Source organism: Callionymus lyra, chromosome 15, assembly GCF_982586985.1.
Source record: "Callionymus lyra chromosome 15, fCalLyr1.hap1.1, whole genome shotgun sequence".
In the NCBI taxonomy this organism is placed as follows: domain Eukaryota; kingdom Metazoa; phylum Chordata; class Actinopteri; order Syngnathiformes; family Callionymidae; genus Callionymus; species Callionymus lyra.
In genome coordinates this window covers 20,570,412-20,588,221 of record NC_141832.1, presented here as the reverse complement: position 1 = coordinate 20,588,221, position 17,810 = coordinate 20,570,412, and the positions used below count along the sequence as shown (strand labels likewise).

Genomic DNA, 17,810 nt, shown 5'->3' with positions numbered 1-17,810 from the left:
GAAAGAGCTCCTTGAACTGAAAGCAGCTGGCAGACCCGGGGCAGTTCTCGAACTTGTGTCCTCATAAATAACCACGTAATCGTCCTGACGTTCCCATAATAACGCCGCTGCTGGATTTACGGTTCTCAAGACTCCACGTTTGTGACAATTATCAAGAAAAGTAAAGTCTTTCTTTACGTCCCACGCAACTTTGATGAAGGTCAACGCGGAGTCAAGCGTCTGGACTTCCAAGTGATCCCGTGTGTCGCGGGGTCCTCGTCCTCATTAAAAAACCCAAGAATGACGGATTTTGGTGAAGGAGAAAAGTGGTGGCCTCTTGGATCTGTGCGGGAACTGAAAAGTCCCAGAACATCCGCACTGATCCAGTTTAAAAAACAGGAGAGTATAGAATCCCCATTAAGTCGGTCTTGAGGGGGCGCAGGATCCCGGCCCCGGTCCCGGCCCGAGTTCTAGCGAGTAGAACCGCTTGAGTTTTTATAAGATGCGTTCAGCGTTGCTCCACATGGGCCATATATCAACTCAATAAAAACCAACAGCCGCCCTGATCCCCGGATTTTATTATGCTTTTTACACCCTCCTCCCTTCCAAACGCGGTAGCTGCAGTTTACTCTGTAAAGACAAGAGTCATAACCAACAAGGGCCTTTTAATGACACTCGTTAACGTAAAATCACCGTCAATTTGGCCCCCAGAACCTCGCAGGAGGTGCGAGACTGCCGGTGCAACTTTGGGTTGGAGGATCTTGAATCAGGGTGGATTTCGGATTTATTAAGAATGTTTTAACAAGAATGTATCGCCGTTTGGATTTATGTGTGGCAATAGAAGGTCCGGGTAGGATCCACGCATGCGTTGATCGAAGCAAGTTTTATCCTCGTATAGCTAAAAAAAAAAAAAAGAAGTCTTGAATGGAGCGTAAATCAGCCGTGCCCCCAGAACCGAACACGCGCGCGCGCGCGCACAGAAGAGGGTGCTGCACTTTGTTTGAGGGGGGGAGTCGGGGGAGTGGATCGGGAGAGGACAGACTAGAGAGAGCAGAGAGTCCTCGTCATGTCCCTCGTCTTGTTCTTCGTGCTGTAAAACTCGCGCTGCTTTTTGCCAGATAATGTCCAAGAATGTCCATTTCTGGGACTCTTAGCAACTACTACGTGGACTCCATCATCAGCCATGAGAGCGATGACCTCTCCAGCACGCGCTTCGCCGCCGACCCGTACTCCGGTTCGAGTCCCGGAGCCGCCGGTGGTGGTGGTGGACGCCAGCCCGACGGCGGCGCCGCGCCCGCGGACCACCCGGACCCGTACCCGTCCTGCAGCTTCCAGCCCAAGCCGCCCGTCTTCTGCTCGACCTGGAGTCCGTTCAGCCACCACCACGCGGCCGGTGGGATCCAGACCGTGTACCACCCGTACATCCCTACCCAGCACGTCCCCGCCGCGGACTCCCGGTACCTCCGCTCGTGGCTGGACTGCGCGCCCCGAGGAGCGGAGCCGGCCCCGGGTCAGTCGGGCCAGGTCAAGCTGGAGCCTCAGCTCGCTCACCTCGGCGCGGAGCTACAGCACAAGCTCGGCGGGCAGCACCACCTGGACGCGTCCACGTACATCCTGGAGTCCCGGTCCATCGCGGCGCCGCTGAGCCTCCATCCTGCCGTCGTCCCCGGAGCAGGGTTCGAGGAGAGTAAGGAGGTCTGCGAGGGCAGCGAGGACAAAGAGCCCGTGGATCAAAGTAAGTTGTTAGAGCAGGAAACGGCTCCGTTCTAGCAGGAGATTGTAAAGTGGTTTTAATGCCGCAATAAAAGACGAACAAAGAGCTGAGGCTCGTTTTTTCCCCACACCGGTTCATCTGACGGTCCTGCTCGATCCACGAGTCACTGGGAAGATATGTTCCACCACAGACCAGAATAATCATGTTCGTGAACTTTTGACATCAAGTCTAAAAACTATATTGCACGTGAAGTAAACTAGAAATAAAAATAAGATTTTATATTTTTCAAAGTGTATTTCGAATATAAAATTTGGCTTCTACACGCATAACACGCAGGTTAATTGTTGGTTTATCTGTTTTAACATAACTCACCACACTTGCAAAAATATAAACATTTATTAAACGGCCATTAAGGTCAATTATTTGAATTATCTTAGTGTATTAAAGCGTAAACACGTTTTATTGGTGGTATCTTTACGTGCGGAAATATTTCTGCGCTTTTAAAATATCAATAAAACCCGCGTATTGTATAATAGTTAGAGTAAATAAAGACAATCTGCGTGTTATCAATGAAACTCCACTTGTTTAAAAGGAAATATATTAAAGTTTACTTCTCAAAAACTATTAAAACCACAAACGAGACACGCCGTTCGTCTTCTCTGAGTATCACTAATAAATAATAATACATATTTTTTAATAGAGCGATGGTCCACAACGCTGACCCTTTCCAACATATAATAATAAAAATAATTATTACAATAATAACAATTGTAATAATCATAATCATACATTGATATGTGTATACAAACGTTGACTATCCTTTTTTTAAAAAAAAAAAAAATCCTGCTCAGATATTCATATATTCATGGACTGTGTGTTTTTCTTATATACGCAAAGATACACATCATGGTCGCATAGTTGCCGCCTTATTACTGGCCCTGGCAGACAGATTCATTTTCAATCCGTGTCTGAATCTGCCTATTATGGAATAGATGGGGCCGAACGGCCTTCAGTGTGAGTTATTAAAGGCGGCGCTGGAAAAAGTGAGGTCCCTGTTGGGCTGGATGGTGCTCATGTTTTTTCACTGCCTTGTCTCCCTCTTTCACTTGAGGTTTCCATGGTGAGAGAAGCTAGTGGCGAGTGGTGGCAGCAAATGTGGTCAAAGTCCTTTGTCCGTCATGGTGGACCAGTTTTTTTGTAAACAAAATGAGAAGCTGTGAGTTAAGGGTTGATACTTAAATTGAGGTTATATAACGCATCATAATTGCAATCCTTATTTTGAGTTTTAGTTAATATTATGTTATAGTAACTCTGTAATAACATCCAACGACGATGAGAGGACTGAACACCAAGCTTAGTTATTGTTACACATTTTTTATTTTTTTTATGCTTATTTTAATCTAGAAATTCAATTCACAAGAACATGTATCCATTAGAAAAAATATATATTTTATAATAATTAAATTGGCAAACAAAACGTCATTTGCATTCTCACTTTGACCAACTTTTGTTTCCTTTTTTTCATTTGCTAAAGTAAAAATAACATAAATTAATTATGACTGCTTGACTTAAAACCTTTATAAAATTTTATATTTCTTTGATATTAATGTATTTTCCTGCCTAATTGAACATTATAGGATTAAAAAAAAGTATAGTTATATAGTAGAAAAGCTCACAACCAATCTTTTATACTGTTAATCATATATAATTAAAGCAACATTTGAAATATGTGTGAAAGATTATTATGAGTATTGTAGATACCCTATGGTTATTGTTTCAATTTGGTGTTAAAAAATCTATCTAACATTATTTGGGTTAACAGCAGGTTAGAGGAAGTAATAAATCAACTGACCAAATTTTTAATGATATATATATATATATATATATATATATATATATATATATATATATATATATATGATATGATTTCTGTCCCTGGCAACTGATTTACTGAATGCAAATGTTGAATCAAAATCAACTGAGCACAACATTTAACTTTAACTAAAATCACCATTATTTGTGGTTGCATAAAAGGAAATGTTTGAAGTTTGTTGTTCATATTGTTCATGTATATTGAATTTGTGAGATTCAGTCATGTAGTGGCAGGACAGATGTTTCCCCTCATGTTAAATGTAGAACAAGTAATATATGTATCCCCTCAAAAGTGATATGTTTGTGAATCCAAACTGTTCCAGAGGCAAAACTTTTAGTCACAAAAACTCCCAATTATGACTCACTCACCTCCCGCGGTGAAAGCTTTTACCTTCCCCGACGCTCCACGACCAGATCCTGGTCCTGCTGATGGCATTGGGCAGCCATCCAGAATAAACTACAAGATTACACTTCAGTCTTTGTGCTGCTGTAGACGCTGGCGGGTAGAGAGGGAAAGTTATTACCCCTGAAGTTTATGAAGTTATAACGCGGGGTGAACAAGCCCATTAATTGGCGTGTGGTGGTGGACGGGTGCGAGGCGGAGTGAGGTGTGGGGATAAAATACAACACGGGGAAATGTAATAACGTGCCTTCAGGATATATGAGGGGTCAATTTCTGGTACTATTAGGTGAAATTGCAAGTAGAGAGAGGGGGGGGGGGGTTGGGTGTGAAATTCTTCCCTGAGCCGATTCAGTCGGCGTTCCCATGCATCCATCACGGGGGACTCACTTCAATTCCTCATTCTGCACAGCCATCGGCTAGAGCAGGCAGGTTTACAGGAACATCAATCCTCTCGTACATGTGAGCGTCCGTGTCAAGTCCAAGACAGACAAGCCAGACCCCACCAGAGAAATCCTCGCGCCCCGACTGCCGCTGCCGCCGCTCTTCCCTTCCAATCTGTCATCATCTCCACTGTCCCGCTGGTGATCTACACTATCCACCTCAACTTACTGGCCTCTGTTCCCGCCCCCGCCACCCTCCGTCATCCTGGTGAGAGGATCCACCGCGGCACAGCTCACTAGGTAATGGATGGTCGTGGAGGTGATTATACACTCCGGGAATGCAAAGTACCCACTTTACAGTGTGACAAAAACCCAGCCCACCTCCACCTCACACTCCATCATCTCCTGAACCCTGAGCAGACATTATTTTTCTCTGAGGTAAAATCAATCCTTGACATGAAAGCAATGTTGAAGGAAATTGATTTCACGGGGTATTAAGGACGCATTTGCAGATGGTGGCTGCTAACTAACTTTGCTGCTTAAGCACCACTTCCCATTGGTCAATGGAAGACGTCTCCTCTCCTCCGTCCCGATCGGAACCCCTTTGATTAAACCTCTTTTAATCTGGAAATATTTGTACGTGCGCGAGTAGTAAAACACTGAATGGTTTCACATTTTAACGGTGCAAATATTCTGTATATAAAAGGTGCAATTTGGCCACGCATCTTCACCCTTTAATGTTATCTCTGGGTCAAGAAGGAGGCCAGATAAGAAATGCGTTTGTGATATCCTTTGTGTTGTCTCTGGGTCCAGATGAACAACCTCTCTTGCTTCCATTAATACATATGCAGTGGTGGAGGTTGTTCACCTTGACCCAGAGACAACACAAAGGGATACCACAAAGAGGTTTGTTTTCAAGCCATCGGGTCACTTTGACCAAGATATAAAACAAGAGTTAGTTGCTTTGGAAATGGATGTTTTAAAAGTAAAATAATTGAGTGAAGACGTAAAAAAGCTATACTGAGACACATGACACATATCGCAATTTGACTCATACCTGTACTTCCTGTTTCAGAAGGTTTTGTTAATATACATTTTGTTTGTCATCAATCTGTTAAAATATTGTTTGGGCCCCTTGTTTGACTGAGTTTGAACTCCTGGTTTAGATTATCATTATTTTGACTATTAAAAAGCCAATCCCGAATCGGTGATTTCACATTTATTTTAGAAACTTGTCCGACACCACTTTGTAATGTTCGTCTCCTCAGCCAGCCTTTTTTTTTTATTTTTCAAGGCGCCCAAGAACTTATAGGAATCCAAAACTCAAAAGCCACACACACAAAAGTCGGATGAGATCCAATTGATATCAGATGGGCCAGATGTGTGAAGGTTAATGCTGCTCTCAAAATGTTTTCACTGGGATATCTTTCTCTCGAGGAGAGATCCACTTATGTTTCTGATGGATTACTTTTATTTTAACAATATTTAAACAAAAAAAACAATTGTTTCCCATTTCATTGTCCTACATTTATAATGAAATACTTTTTAGCATACAAGTGGTGATTTCTTTTAAAAACCTGCTTGCACAACACAAAGTAAAATCAAAGGTGAAATCACTGCAAAAACTCAAAGTCAGATTATCTCATCACATTTCTATCACACAGATAAAACACAATCAGCGTAATGATAACATTTCCGTGTGATATAGGAACTTGTTTTTAGATGGCATCTCTTAAACCTTGAATTGTCACAGATTTTTTTTGGTCTTCTAACGTATAAATCAAGTTTCTAATTCTTCTGAGCCCTGATCTACGTTTGCCAAAACCTTTATTGAAATCTATTGGATTTCTATTGCAAACAAACAAGAAAGAAAAACGCTGACGGTCACAAAATCTTCTTCAAAACAAAACTCACGACTGGTCTCGGGCAGTAATAGTGGTCTCATAGCATAATGGACTGATTCTGATGGACACAAAAACACCACATGTAACATGAAGTTTATTGTGTGTATCATGGGTGTGCTTTTGTCTCTGTCTCGACACTCTCTGGTCTTGGTAGTGTCTTGATCTGGACTGAGGCGGTCTTGATTACAAGTATATATAAAGTATACTGGTTCACTAGTGGAGTAAAACATTGATGATATTATTAAGCAAACGACCCCCATTTAAGTTTCACTGTTAATTTGTTCACAACATTTCTTTCATACATAACCCCCCCCCTACCCCCTGAAGTCAGTTCCTGTCAGAGCTTGCAACTGTAAATCCTTTATTCTGTGGCCAGACTTGAACAAGGAGACGCTTTTACCTCCAGGGTTCCCACAATTGATTTAGACGGAGCGTGTACTTCAGAAGTCTGATGCTTAAGGTCCATGTGGCTGCAGAGAGGCTCTTACCAAAGCAGCCTCTGACTCCGAGCAATTTAGTAACAATAAATCCAGAAGAAGAAGAAAAAAAAAAACTTCCTTAAAGGCATTTTGGCAGCCGATACTCCAGACTTGGCGCTAGACTGCTGACTGAAGATATCGTTGATGAAACTAAAGATTATCACACAGCAAGATTTACGATCATAGCATATTCAATATTTATCATATTAGTACCCAATGAGAGCCAGTAAATCAGAGGCAAGCTAAATGCTAGCGTTCAAAACACTGTTATTAATATGTAGAGCGTAACCAAATACCAATGTATTCCCCTTAAATAATTCATTTGTCTGAAAATCTATTTACAAAATCCCATTAGCACAAGGAACACGACCAGAAAATAGACTGAAGAGAAAGGTTGGTGTAGAGATAAACCCGTTCATTGCTGCTGATCTCCAATGATGTTCGTCGCAGCTCAACTTTCCGACAGAAACGGTGTCGACAGAGTTGTGAGAGCCTGGTGGCACAAACACCACTTTGTTTCATTTAGAGGAGAATATCTCATTTTGTGTTTATATCTGCTGCCAGTGATGATGGATTTTATGTTCCTCCGCCGGTGCGCGGCTCTTGCCCTGGAGGGAATAAACACTCATCGTAAAACAAGTTTTGAAATATCGCAAAGAACGGAAAATGTAGTTTTAGTGCCGGCGAGGTTCTAAGATACAGTTTAAGAGCGTCGGTTCTCGCTGGAACAGTTTGCGACCGATTGTGGCACGGCTGCGATAAACATCAGATTCCTGGAATCGAAAACCATGGTTCTCATCTGGATAAGTGTGGAATGTCCTGTCCAGGTCGGGGTTAAAGATACAACAGATATTTATTTACCATATATTTATTTTCTCATAATCATTGGACAGATATTTATAATATTATTGATAGAAATTATTATTATTATTATTAACAGGTTGTGTTATCAGTGGGTCATGGTGACCCAAAGTCAAGAAAACAAATGTGAACGAGGGTCACTGTTTACCGTGACCCCCAAACAACACACAGGATTGTTTTTGGGCCACCGGGTCACCTTGACCCAGAGATAATTCAACTTGCTTCAACCATACAAATTAATAGCTAAGGTAAGAGATTCTTCAAAACATATGGAGATGAATATGGTAACCCCAGAAACCAAACTAAACAATTATTTTATTGTCAAACTATAAACAATGTCAAATACAAATTGGCCAGATTGTATTGATGACACCCTTTCTTCGACAAAAACATACAAACAAAAAAATATCAATGCTAGAAACACACAGGCCCCTTTAAAGCAACAATATGTAACATTTTGACATTACTTTTTCAAAATTGATGCAACTATGGTTTAATTTTGAACAGTCATCACTTGTGCAGTAGAACATTTAGCTGTTATTTTAAAATGTTCTTACTTCCGTAAATTTGTCTGGACGAAATGCCTAAGAGTCAATTCACCCAACTTTTTTACAGCAGTGGGTCAGAGAGTGTTTTCATATGAAGATGTTGTCACAAAGATAAAACCAGAAACTTAAGAACATTGATCTCGCTTCAAAACAAACGTGGTTTATGAAAACCGCGCAGGAGTTACAACACCGCAGTTACACTGTTTTGACACACGGGGGAGCCAGAAACAATATCTGGGAACTAATGTATTGCTGCTTTAATATGCGGTTTAATGTGTTTTTGACTCGCTAATTCATTACACTTCTCTCGAGAAAATAATTATTTTGTGTTTAATGATTTTAATTCAATCTTAAGTATGACAACATTAGTGTGTGTCTGTGTGAAAGCAATAGAATACTAAAGAAAGATGGATGCATCCTTTTAAGCAAACAAACAAATGACCGAAATTGATTTTACATTTTTGATGCTAAAATGTTCTGATCCAGTTTTTGTGTTTTTTAAAAGCACTATTGTTTTCTGGTAAGTTGACTGGGATCACGAGAATTCAATGAATTACATTTTGGATATTGTTTCGACTTGTAATTTATGAACGTCAAGGAATGTTTTGATTTAATATTTTTCCTCTCATGCGTTTCTCTATTAAAGTTTATTTAGGATATTATAAGGATTATTTTTTGTACACGTGAACAGTTACATGAAGAGCCACACATTAAAATTAACCTTAATTTAATACTAATATATATAATAATATAATTTTCTCCATCCCTCTTCTCCAGCTGATCCCTCCGCCAACTGGCTTCACGCTCGCTCCTCGCGGAAGAAGCGCTGTCCGTACACGAAGTACCAGACCCTGGAGCTGGAGAAGGAGTTCCTCTTCAACATGTACCTGACCCGGGACCGGCGGCACGAGGTGGCCCAGGCTCTCAACCTGACGGAGCGCCAGGTGAAGATCTGGTTCCAGAACCGGCGGATGAAGATGAAGAAACAGAGCAAGGACCATCCCAAGGACTGAACAAAGCAGACAAGAGTCGCTGACCTGCTGTTTCGAATTATTGTAAATCTTCTCTCCACGTGACGTGCGCCGTCCAATCACGAGGACGATCGATGATAGTGACCAACGAGTAAAACGCTGACGAAAAAAGTCGACACTCAAACACACACACACACACATCTGATATCACGGGGGCATGACGGTTAAACTGACCCGACTCAGCAACCCTTTAGATCCAAATGTCATCGAGACCTACACGTCGTTCGTCTTCCTCCTCTTCCGTTCATCTGCCTTGACCATCGATATCCTTCCGGTTAGAGTTCAAATGTTTTTTTTTCTTTTACACGATATCCGTAAATAAGCGAAAATTCAAAATAGTGTTTATTATTTTATACTTACAAAAATACTAATTTAAATAAGAGCATATGATTTCTTTACTTACCGTAATAACGGATTCTTAAATATTAATACGACCCTTAAGAAATGTATTAAAACGTTGTAGTTTAGTGTCTTAATATTAACATTCGGATCTGTTCTCAAGAGAAATAAGGATTTTTTTATATTTATTTGTTAAGTATTCACACAACATTTGTCTAATAAAATTATGCATTTTACATTTTGTGTTATTAACGTTGCGTTAAATCGTTTTACACACTTCTGACAGCGTAGGGTTTTTTTTTATATAGTAACGTCACACACTTCCTCTTTATAATCCTCAGTTTTTTTTGTCGTAGTTAAATTATTAATCTCCTCTATTTTTCTAAAAATCTGCTATGCAAAACTCTTTCTCCTCTCTTCAGGAATGTACGCTACGTATACAAACCGCTGCGCACGCAGCCGCACAATATTCTTTCCATCGTTCGATGACGTCTCGCACTCGCGCCCTCGTCTTTACGGTCCACGTTGTGTTTATTATTTACATCTATTTTATGCTGCGCTTTATTCTGCGCAGTTGAGCTGGTGTTTAAAATATGAGGAGGCTGATATTTGAAGTGTCGGAGTAGTTAAACTGTCCGCGGGCAGCTTTATTGACGGATCGTAAACACCCCTGTGCGTGCGTGTGTGCGTGTGAGTGTGTGTGTGTGAGAGAGTGTGTGTGTGTGTGGGGCAGGCGTTTACGCACAAAGGGCGAACTAAGCACCAAATCATTTTGTTGTTGTTTTACAATAAAATAAAAGGGAGAAAAGCTTCACATACTCAAGTAGAGTGACATTGTTTACATGGTATGCGCATGCGCCGAGTCATTTTGAAGGACGTTTTGTGTGAATATTTTTTTGGGAGAAGGAATTGCAGAAAAGTACATGGAAACAATTCTCGGTCAAGCAGAAACTGTTTCTAATTTATTGTATATATTGTGTGTAGCATCGTTTTGTTATTGTGGAATGATTTATTACGTCAAATGTTGTTGTTATTCTACGATTAATATGTTTTTTTTTCTTATCCAAGTTTGTATTCGTGAAGACGTGTTATAGGTTTGGATGAAAACACGGATCTATTTATTCTTTTACTTAAACTTGTAGCATCAGGCACTCCCTAACCTTTTTTTGTGTAACTGTGTATTGTCTTTTTTTTTATTATTTGGAAATTATTGTGTTGCTAGGCTATCGGCTTTATTATCAACCAACCTTCGAGAGAATTTATTTCCTCCTTTCGTCCTTTTGTGTGTTGGGCGTTCTTTTGTGTCTTTTGTTGGTCTGTGCGCAAAAAAAAACAAAAAACGGTTTATGCTGGATTCCTATTAAAGATGACACTTTTTTCAACACAGACATGTTCCTCTGTTGGATCACCTCCTTTGTCTTATTTTGGAAAAGTGACACCGAGTTGCTTCCATTTCTTTTGTTTCCATTGAAACCTATTTTTGAATCTGCCATGTGGGGAACAGTGTGTGAGCGAAGCAGCGGATGAGTTGCATGTGTTTGAAATATGTGTCTGTTGGAGCTTCCAGGAGAGGGGGCGTCTGTTTGGCTGGGACACCAAAAGACGGTCATAAAGCCATAAACACCCCCCCATTTCCCTTCCAGAACCCACACCTCTTTCTCTTGCACACGCACGCGTACGCGACCCCCAAACACACAAATAGATGACGAGTGCTCGCCATTCATTCGGTGAGGCGTCGCCCTCTGTGCGCGCGCACGGGAACTCCGTGTGTTTATCAGTGTGCGCCCTGAATGACCCTGACAGACACATTCTGCTCGACACTTCCTCTTCAGACTCATCCCGTGATGTTTGGCCAGCATCACTAAGTTGCCCTTTGGGCAAAATAATTCATGGGCGCGCACCCAATGTGCATTTTTTCTCTTTTAATTTCCCTTTGAGCTGAATTTTCACGAAAAAACTACTAATAAGGGGGAAAAAAGCGAAGATTTAATAATAGAAAATACCTTAAATAAATTTAAAAATAATAATAATAATAAAACTATGCAGATGTATCGGTTCAAATTAAAGACTGGTGAATACTTTTTCAACAAGAAACCTGGTGTTTTTGTTTATATTTTTGCCACAGTGGCCACAGTTAAAATTAGGATGGAAATTTAAGATCTGCTGACAAGTGGCAAACACTTACAAGCTTTCACGAAATAGAGGGTTGGCCAAACTACACTAGCAGGTATGTGTTTTTTTTTAGCCTTTTCATGATGAAACTGTGCTAAAAATATATTGTTAACAAATATTTAGATATTTAATAAAACATGTTTTTTTTTCCTTTTGAATTCTTGTTTTAATATCTTGAATTTGTGAAGTGTCAAATCAGTTCGTCTAAACCACTCGGGATCTTTAAAATTAATAGCATTTCTTTGTGGATTTATATAACTTTAGTTAACCAACTAGTAATCCGATTTTTCTATTTTGCCCAGAGAGTAAAATGATGTCATTACATTTTTACACTTTTACAAAAAATCGTCTCTGGAACCCAACTAGAACTATTTAAGATTTTTTTTTAAAACTTTGTTTTGGATTGTGAAATACACAAATGTATTACAAAAAAAACTTCACGTAAAAAAACATAAAATTCATGAAAAAGGTTTTAATATAGTTTAAATATTCAATAAATTATTTATGTATGTGAAAAAAATGCATGAAATATGTTAGCCTAGCTAAAAACACATCTAAACAAACCAAATAATTATTACTAATACAATTAAAAAATATATATTTTAACTTAAAGTAAAGTTTTGGGAAAATGCAGCAAACAATTTTGCTGGAATTTTAAGAGAGACAGTTCAAAACGAATTTGTATTAATATTTAAGTATTTTTCTTCTCAGACAATTGCAAAATTGCATAAGAATGCCCGAAATATTAACCATAATAATTAAAAAATAACAATAATTTTAACCTCCTCTCTTGATAAATTCCTAGATATGGTTCTTAGTGTTTGTATTAAGTTTTTTTGTGAAGGTTGACCTTTCATGACCTCAATACCTTGAGGCCTCAGTGACCTTGTAATTAAAATAAACTAAAAAACAAAAAATACCACAACATTCCATTTTATGTGGAAGTGTATTGCCAATTATTTTCTATCCACTGAAATGTGGATTTAACTTTGAGTCTGTTTTTTTTATTTTTTTTTATTGTTTTTGGACCTTTTTTTTCATTTTAATTGATGGAGTCTATTGCTAATTTCATTTGAAAACAGATGGAATTGCGCTTGTGATTGCCTCCATTGAATAAACCTTGATTATTGCCGTCGTGTTTGACACGAAAACAACCTAATACAGCAACAATTGTGATGAAGAGCTTTTAATCATTAATGTGTTTTCTCAAAAGCTGCATTCATTTGAAAAAAAAAAAAGTAGAACATTTATTCAAAACATGTTTTCAATGGGATTATAATGATTACCTCAATGTGTATTTGACGTTTTAATGATTTCACGCGTAACAATAAAATATGGACAGTGTTTAATGTTCGCAATATAACCATTTATGTTTTATATTTATCCACTTTTTAACTGTATAGTTGGCTCAAGTTAAGTAGAGGTACGCCCTCATTTGCATTTCAATTCCACTCGTAGTGAGAAAAATGACTTGTGAAGGAAGAATAAAAGCACGCCCGCCACACAAACATTGTAAAATACGACATTATTCCTTGTTATTGTCGCGGGGAGCAGCAGCAGCAAGATTAGCAGGCATATGCTGTGAACATCAGTACCCGTGTTCAACCTTGTTATGTCTCCACCAAATTCCCAGCACAGCCTGCGCGCCGCAGCTCGCCACGGGCTCAGCCAATCAGCCTACTGGAAATGAGCAGATTAAGGCCCCAGGCCCCCACAAAGCTATCCCATAAACCATCTGTGGACTGGACAGCGAATGACTGTGATACTTCTTTGAGAGGTCTAGCAGGGTCGAAGCTTCATTAAAGCCAGCAGTGCTCGGATCCGCGGCTGCATCCTCTGAGGAGTATGTGTGTGTGTGTGTGTGTGTTACGTGGAGTAAATCTATGAGAATGCTGCCTCAGACAACACACACAGTCACAGGAGATCAATATAAGGGTGAGATTTTATTCTGGGGAAAAAGATCCGGTGGACGATGGTCGTTTTCAAACACAACTGTGAGAGAGAGTTTACATAAAGCATGAAGGTATATAAAGTCCCTTAAACTCGACGTATGCAGGATGTGAGTCCACGTTTAAAGGAAGCTATGAGACCAAAACAATCGTTTTGTCTTCTGGGTTGCTGGTGAAAACTGAAAAAAAGTACATGTTTAGCTCACTCAGCTGATCTACAACTGACTCGCGTGAGACATAAACACACAATAGCTTCATGTTGGCCACAAAAAACCCTCATCAAACACATGAATACACACACTCAACTCCACACACACACATTATCTGTAGGTGCCAACCTTGATATATATTGTGTATATACACTTTTTGTTTAAATTGGTCAAGAGTATATTTTCTTTTTTTTATTTCACTAGACATAATACACACTTAATTACGCTGAATAACCACCACACAAACCTACATTTTTCTATATAAAAATAATGACACACTCAAGGAAGATTGCATAAGTTAAACACATGCACAACACCTTACACACGTGTGTGTACAACTGCATACAAACACACAACAAAACACACACAGAGAGGGAAACTGCTGATTGAAGTGTCGTTTAGCATCGAGGATTCAGACTTTAATGTTTACTAAAGTGCAAAGATATGACATATGTGTGGGTGTGTTTGTGTGTGTGTGTGTGTGCATGTGTGTGTGTGTGTGTAGGGGGGTGTCCGGCCCTGAATGAGCTGTCTTACAGAGTTTCTATAATTCACCGAGCAGCGAGAAAAATCATTCATTTTCATAAATTTTGCGGGAGAGAGTTATGGTCCCGGAGATGGAGTGGGCTGCATGGATCATGTCACAGGGGCCATTCCGGGCTCGTTTCTACCGGAGCAGGAGCCAACGCCGCCGCTGCTGCTCAGCACATGCAGCTGCAGGCACTGGAGTCATTGGAATAGAAACAACATTAACGAAAGAGTTATATCAGGAAATGGACGTGTTCCCACCCTATGTTGCACACACAAACACACACACAAACACACACAAACAAACACACACCTGACACACGATGGTGTAATTATTACAAAGAGAAAAAAGATGTTGATCAAGCTTGACTTTAGTTCATGCCAATTTAACAAATAAATATGGAAAACATGTTCTTAAAACAGATTAGTATGAAAAATGAATGTGTGTATATGTGTGTGCGCTTGTGTGTGTGTGTAAATGTTTGTGTGTGGGTGTGTGTTAGTGTCTGTGTTTGTTTATGTGTGTGTATTCACACTTGTGTCTACGTGTGTGTGTGTGTGTTTGTTTATTTTGTGTGTTTTGGGATGCATGTATGTGTGTTTTTGTGTGTGTGTTGGTGTGTGTGTGCGTGCTTGTGTGTATCCGTGTTGGTGTGTGTTTGTAGGTGTTTATGTGTCTGGGTGTATGTTGGTTTGTGTGTTTGTGTATGTGCATGTATTCACACTTGTGTGTGTTTGTGTATTTTGTGTGTATGTGTGGGGATGCATGTTTTTGTGTGTGTATTGGTGTCTGTGTGTGCTTGTGTGTGTCTGTGTTGGTGTGTGTTTGTAGGTGTTTATGTGTCTGGGTGTATGTTGGTTTGTGTGTTTGTGTATGTGCATGTATTCACACTTGTGTGTGTTTGTGTATTTTGTGTGTATGTGTGGGGATGCATGTTTTTGTGTGTGTGTTGGTGTGTGTGTGCTTGTGTGTATCTGTATTGGTGTGTGTTTGTAGGTGTTTATGTGTCTGGGTGTATGTTGGTTCGTGTGTTTGTGTATGTGCATGTACTCACACTTGTGTGTGTGTTTGTGTATTTTCTGTGTATGTGTCGGGATTCATGTTTTTGTGTGTGTGTGTTGGTGTGTGTGTGTGTGTGTGTGTGTGTGTGTGTGTGTGGGTGTGTGTGTGTGTGTGTGTGTGTGTGTGTGTGTGTGTGTGTGTGTGTGTGTGTTAATGTGTATCTGTGTTGGTGTGTGTGTGTGTGTTGGTGTGTTTTTGGAGGTGTCTATGTGTCCTAGTTGTATGTTTGTGTATGTGCGTGTATTCACACTTGTATGTGTGTTTGTGTATTTTGTGTATGTGTTTGCGTGTGTGGGGATGCGTGTGTGTGTGTTTGGGTGTGTGTTTGTGTAAGTGTATGTGCACGCTTGTGTTTATCTGTGTGTGTGTGTGTGTTTGTGGGTTTTATGTATATGCTTGCGTATGTGTGTGTATTTTGTGTATGTGTGTCCGGTGTTGGTGTGTTTTTGGAGGTGTTTATGTGTCCTTGTTGTATGTTTGTGTATGTGCATGTATTGTGTGTGTGTGTGTGTGTTCGCTTTTCTGTGTGTTATGTATGTGCGTGCGTTTATGTGTGTGAGTTTTTGGGATGTGGGTGCGTGTTTTTGTGTGTGTCTGATTGAGCGTGTGTTCGAGTGTGTGTATTTTCATGTGTAGCGATTGTTAATATTAGTATTACAGATGGTGATAAAGTACCAATGATTATGATCAGTACTTGAAGTATATTGAAGCACTAACATGAACATTGACGCTTCCATGAACCTCAGCTGTTCATTCCAGGCTGAAAATACTCTTGCTGGAGCGGGACACGCTTGATGGAAGGTTCCTCCTCTTCTCCTCTCGCCATCCTCCTCACGTCACTTCACTTCCTAACTCCAACAATCATCACGGGACGAGCAGGATGTTTTGCGCTCAGGTCTCTGAGCTGAGGGTTAGAAGAAGGACGCGGCAAACCGGAACAGAAACAACTCCCGTGGAGTGGAGAGAGGAAGAGAGAGGAGAAGAGCGAGCGAGAAGAAGGAGAAGAAGAAGAGCTGAGAAAAAGCAGTGGAGAGAGGAGCAGACGAGAGAGGAGAGAGAAGCAGGGAGAGCCGAGGAGCGGAGAAGGACCAGCGCGGAGCGGGAACCGAATTCAGCGGCAATAAAAGAATATGACGACCATAAAAGTTTATAGCGTATAAATTTCTGAAGGTTAAGAACTAAACGGCTGTAAAGCAAACACGCCGTGAAAATGTGTGTGTGTGTGAGTGGAGGGGGAGAAGTGAGGAAATATTAGAGGGAAAGTTTAAAATCCCTGGACCTGATTGTCTCCAAAGGGAGCCGGAGACAGTAAATATTAGTTTAACTGCTCATCCATCATGAATGCACATGTGGGCAGTAGTGGAGTGTGTTTGCATTTACTGTACCTCACATGTGTGTGTCCACTGGTGCGTGCGTGTGTGTGTTAGTATTTGTGTGGGTTTATATGTGTGTATTAGTGTTAGTATTTTTTATTGTGTATATGTGTGTGTATTGGTGTTAGTATTTTTTAGTGTGTATATGTGTGTGTATAAGTGTTAGTGAGTATATATGTGTGTGTGTCTGTTAGTGTTAGTATTTGTGAGTATGTATATGTGTGTGTATTAGTGCATGTGTGTATTAGTGTTAGTATTTGTGAGGGTGTATGTGTGTGTTTGTGTGCGTGTGTTAGTGTAAGTATTTGTGAGTGTGTGCGTGTATTAGTGCATGTGTGTGTGTGTATTAGTGTTAGTATTTGTGTGTGTCTGTGTGTAAGTGTGTGTGTTAGTGTAAGTATTTGTGTGTGTGTATTAGTGTGTGTGTATTAGCGTTAGTATTTGTGTTCGTGTCTATGTGTGTGTATTAATGCGTGTGTTAGTGTTAGCATTTGTGTCTGTGTGTGTGTGTTGTTGTGTCCGTGCTTGTGTGTGTATTAGTGTGTGTGAGCGTTAGAGTTAATATGTGTGATGTGTGTGTGTGTGTGTGTGTGTGTGTGTGTGTTAGTGTGAGCATTTATGTGTGTGTGTGTGTGCGTGGTTGTGTTTGTGTACGTGCATGCGTGTTTACGTGCGTGTGTGTGTGTGTCTGTGTGTGTGTGTGTCAAACTCGGGCCATAAACAGCACCAGGTCAGTAAGGATCTGAAGACAGCAGCCGGCCCTCTGGTTCCATTTACGGCCTCCAGGAAAAATAACCTTCAACAGGACAAAGATCATATGTCATCATCTCTGAATTGTATTCAAATACCCATCATCGTAACAGATGCGTCACACTAAAGCCAGGGGATAAAAGTAAGATATTTGTAGAATGTTTTTTTTATAAATATTGCGTGTGTATATTGTATAGACATACTGTATATATGTTTTTATAGATATACATACATATATATGTGTGAATATATTTAA

The 17,810-nt window shown here is 40.1% G+C and overlaps 1 protein-coding gene across 1 annotated transcript; it reads left to right on the top strand.

Moving 5' to 3' along the window:
• Positions 1-1,105: 1,105 nt before the first annotated feature.
• Positions 1,106-9,153, top strand: LOC148065285 (homeobox protein Hox-B9a-like). The gene is made up of 2 exons (XM_087808953.1): positions 1,106-1,714; positions 8,918-9,153. Exons 1-2 carry the CDS (start codon positions 1,111-1,113, stop codon positions 9,151-9,153), a joined length of 840 nt encoding a protein of 279 aa, XP_087665079.1. The 5' UTR covers positions 1,106-1,110.
• The last annotated feature ends 8,657 nt before the right edge of the window (positions 9,154-17,810 follow it).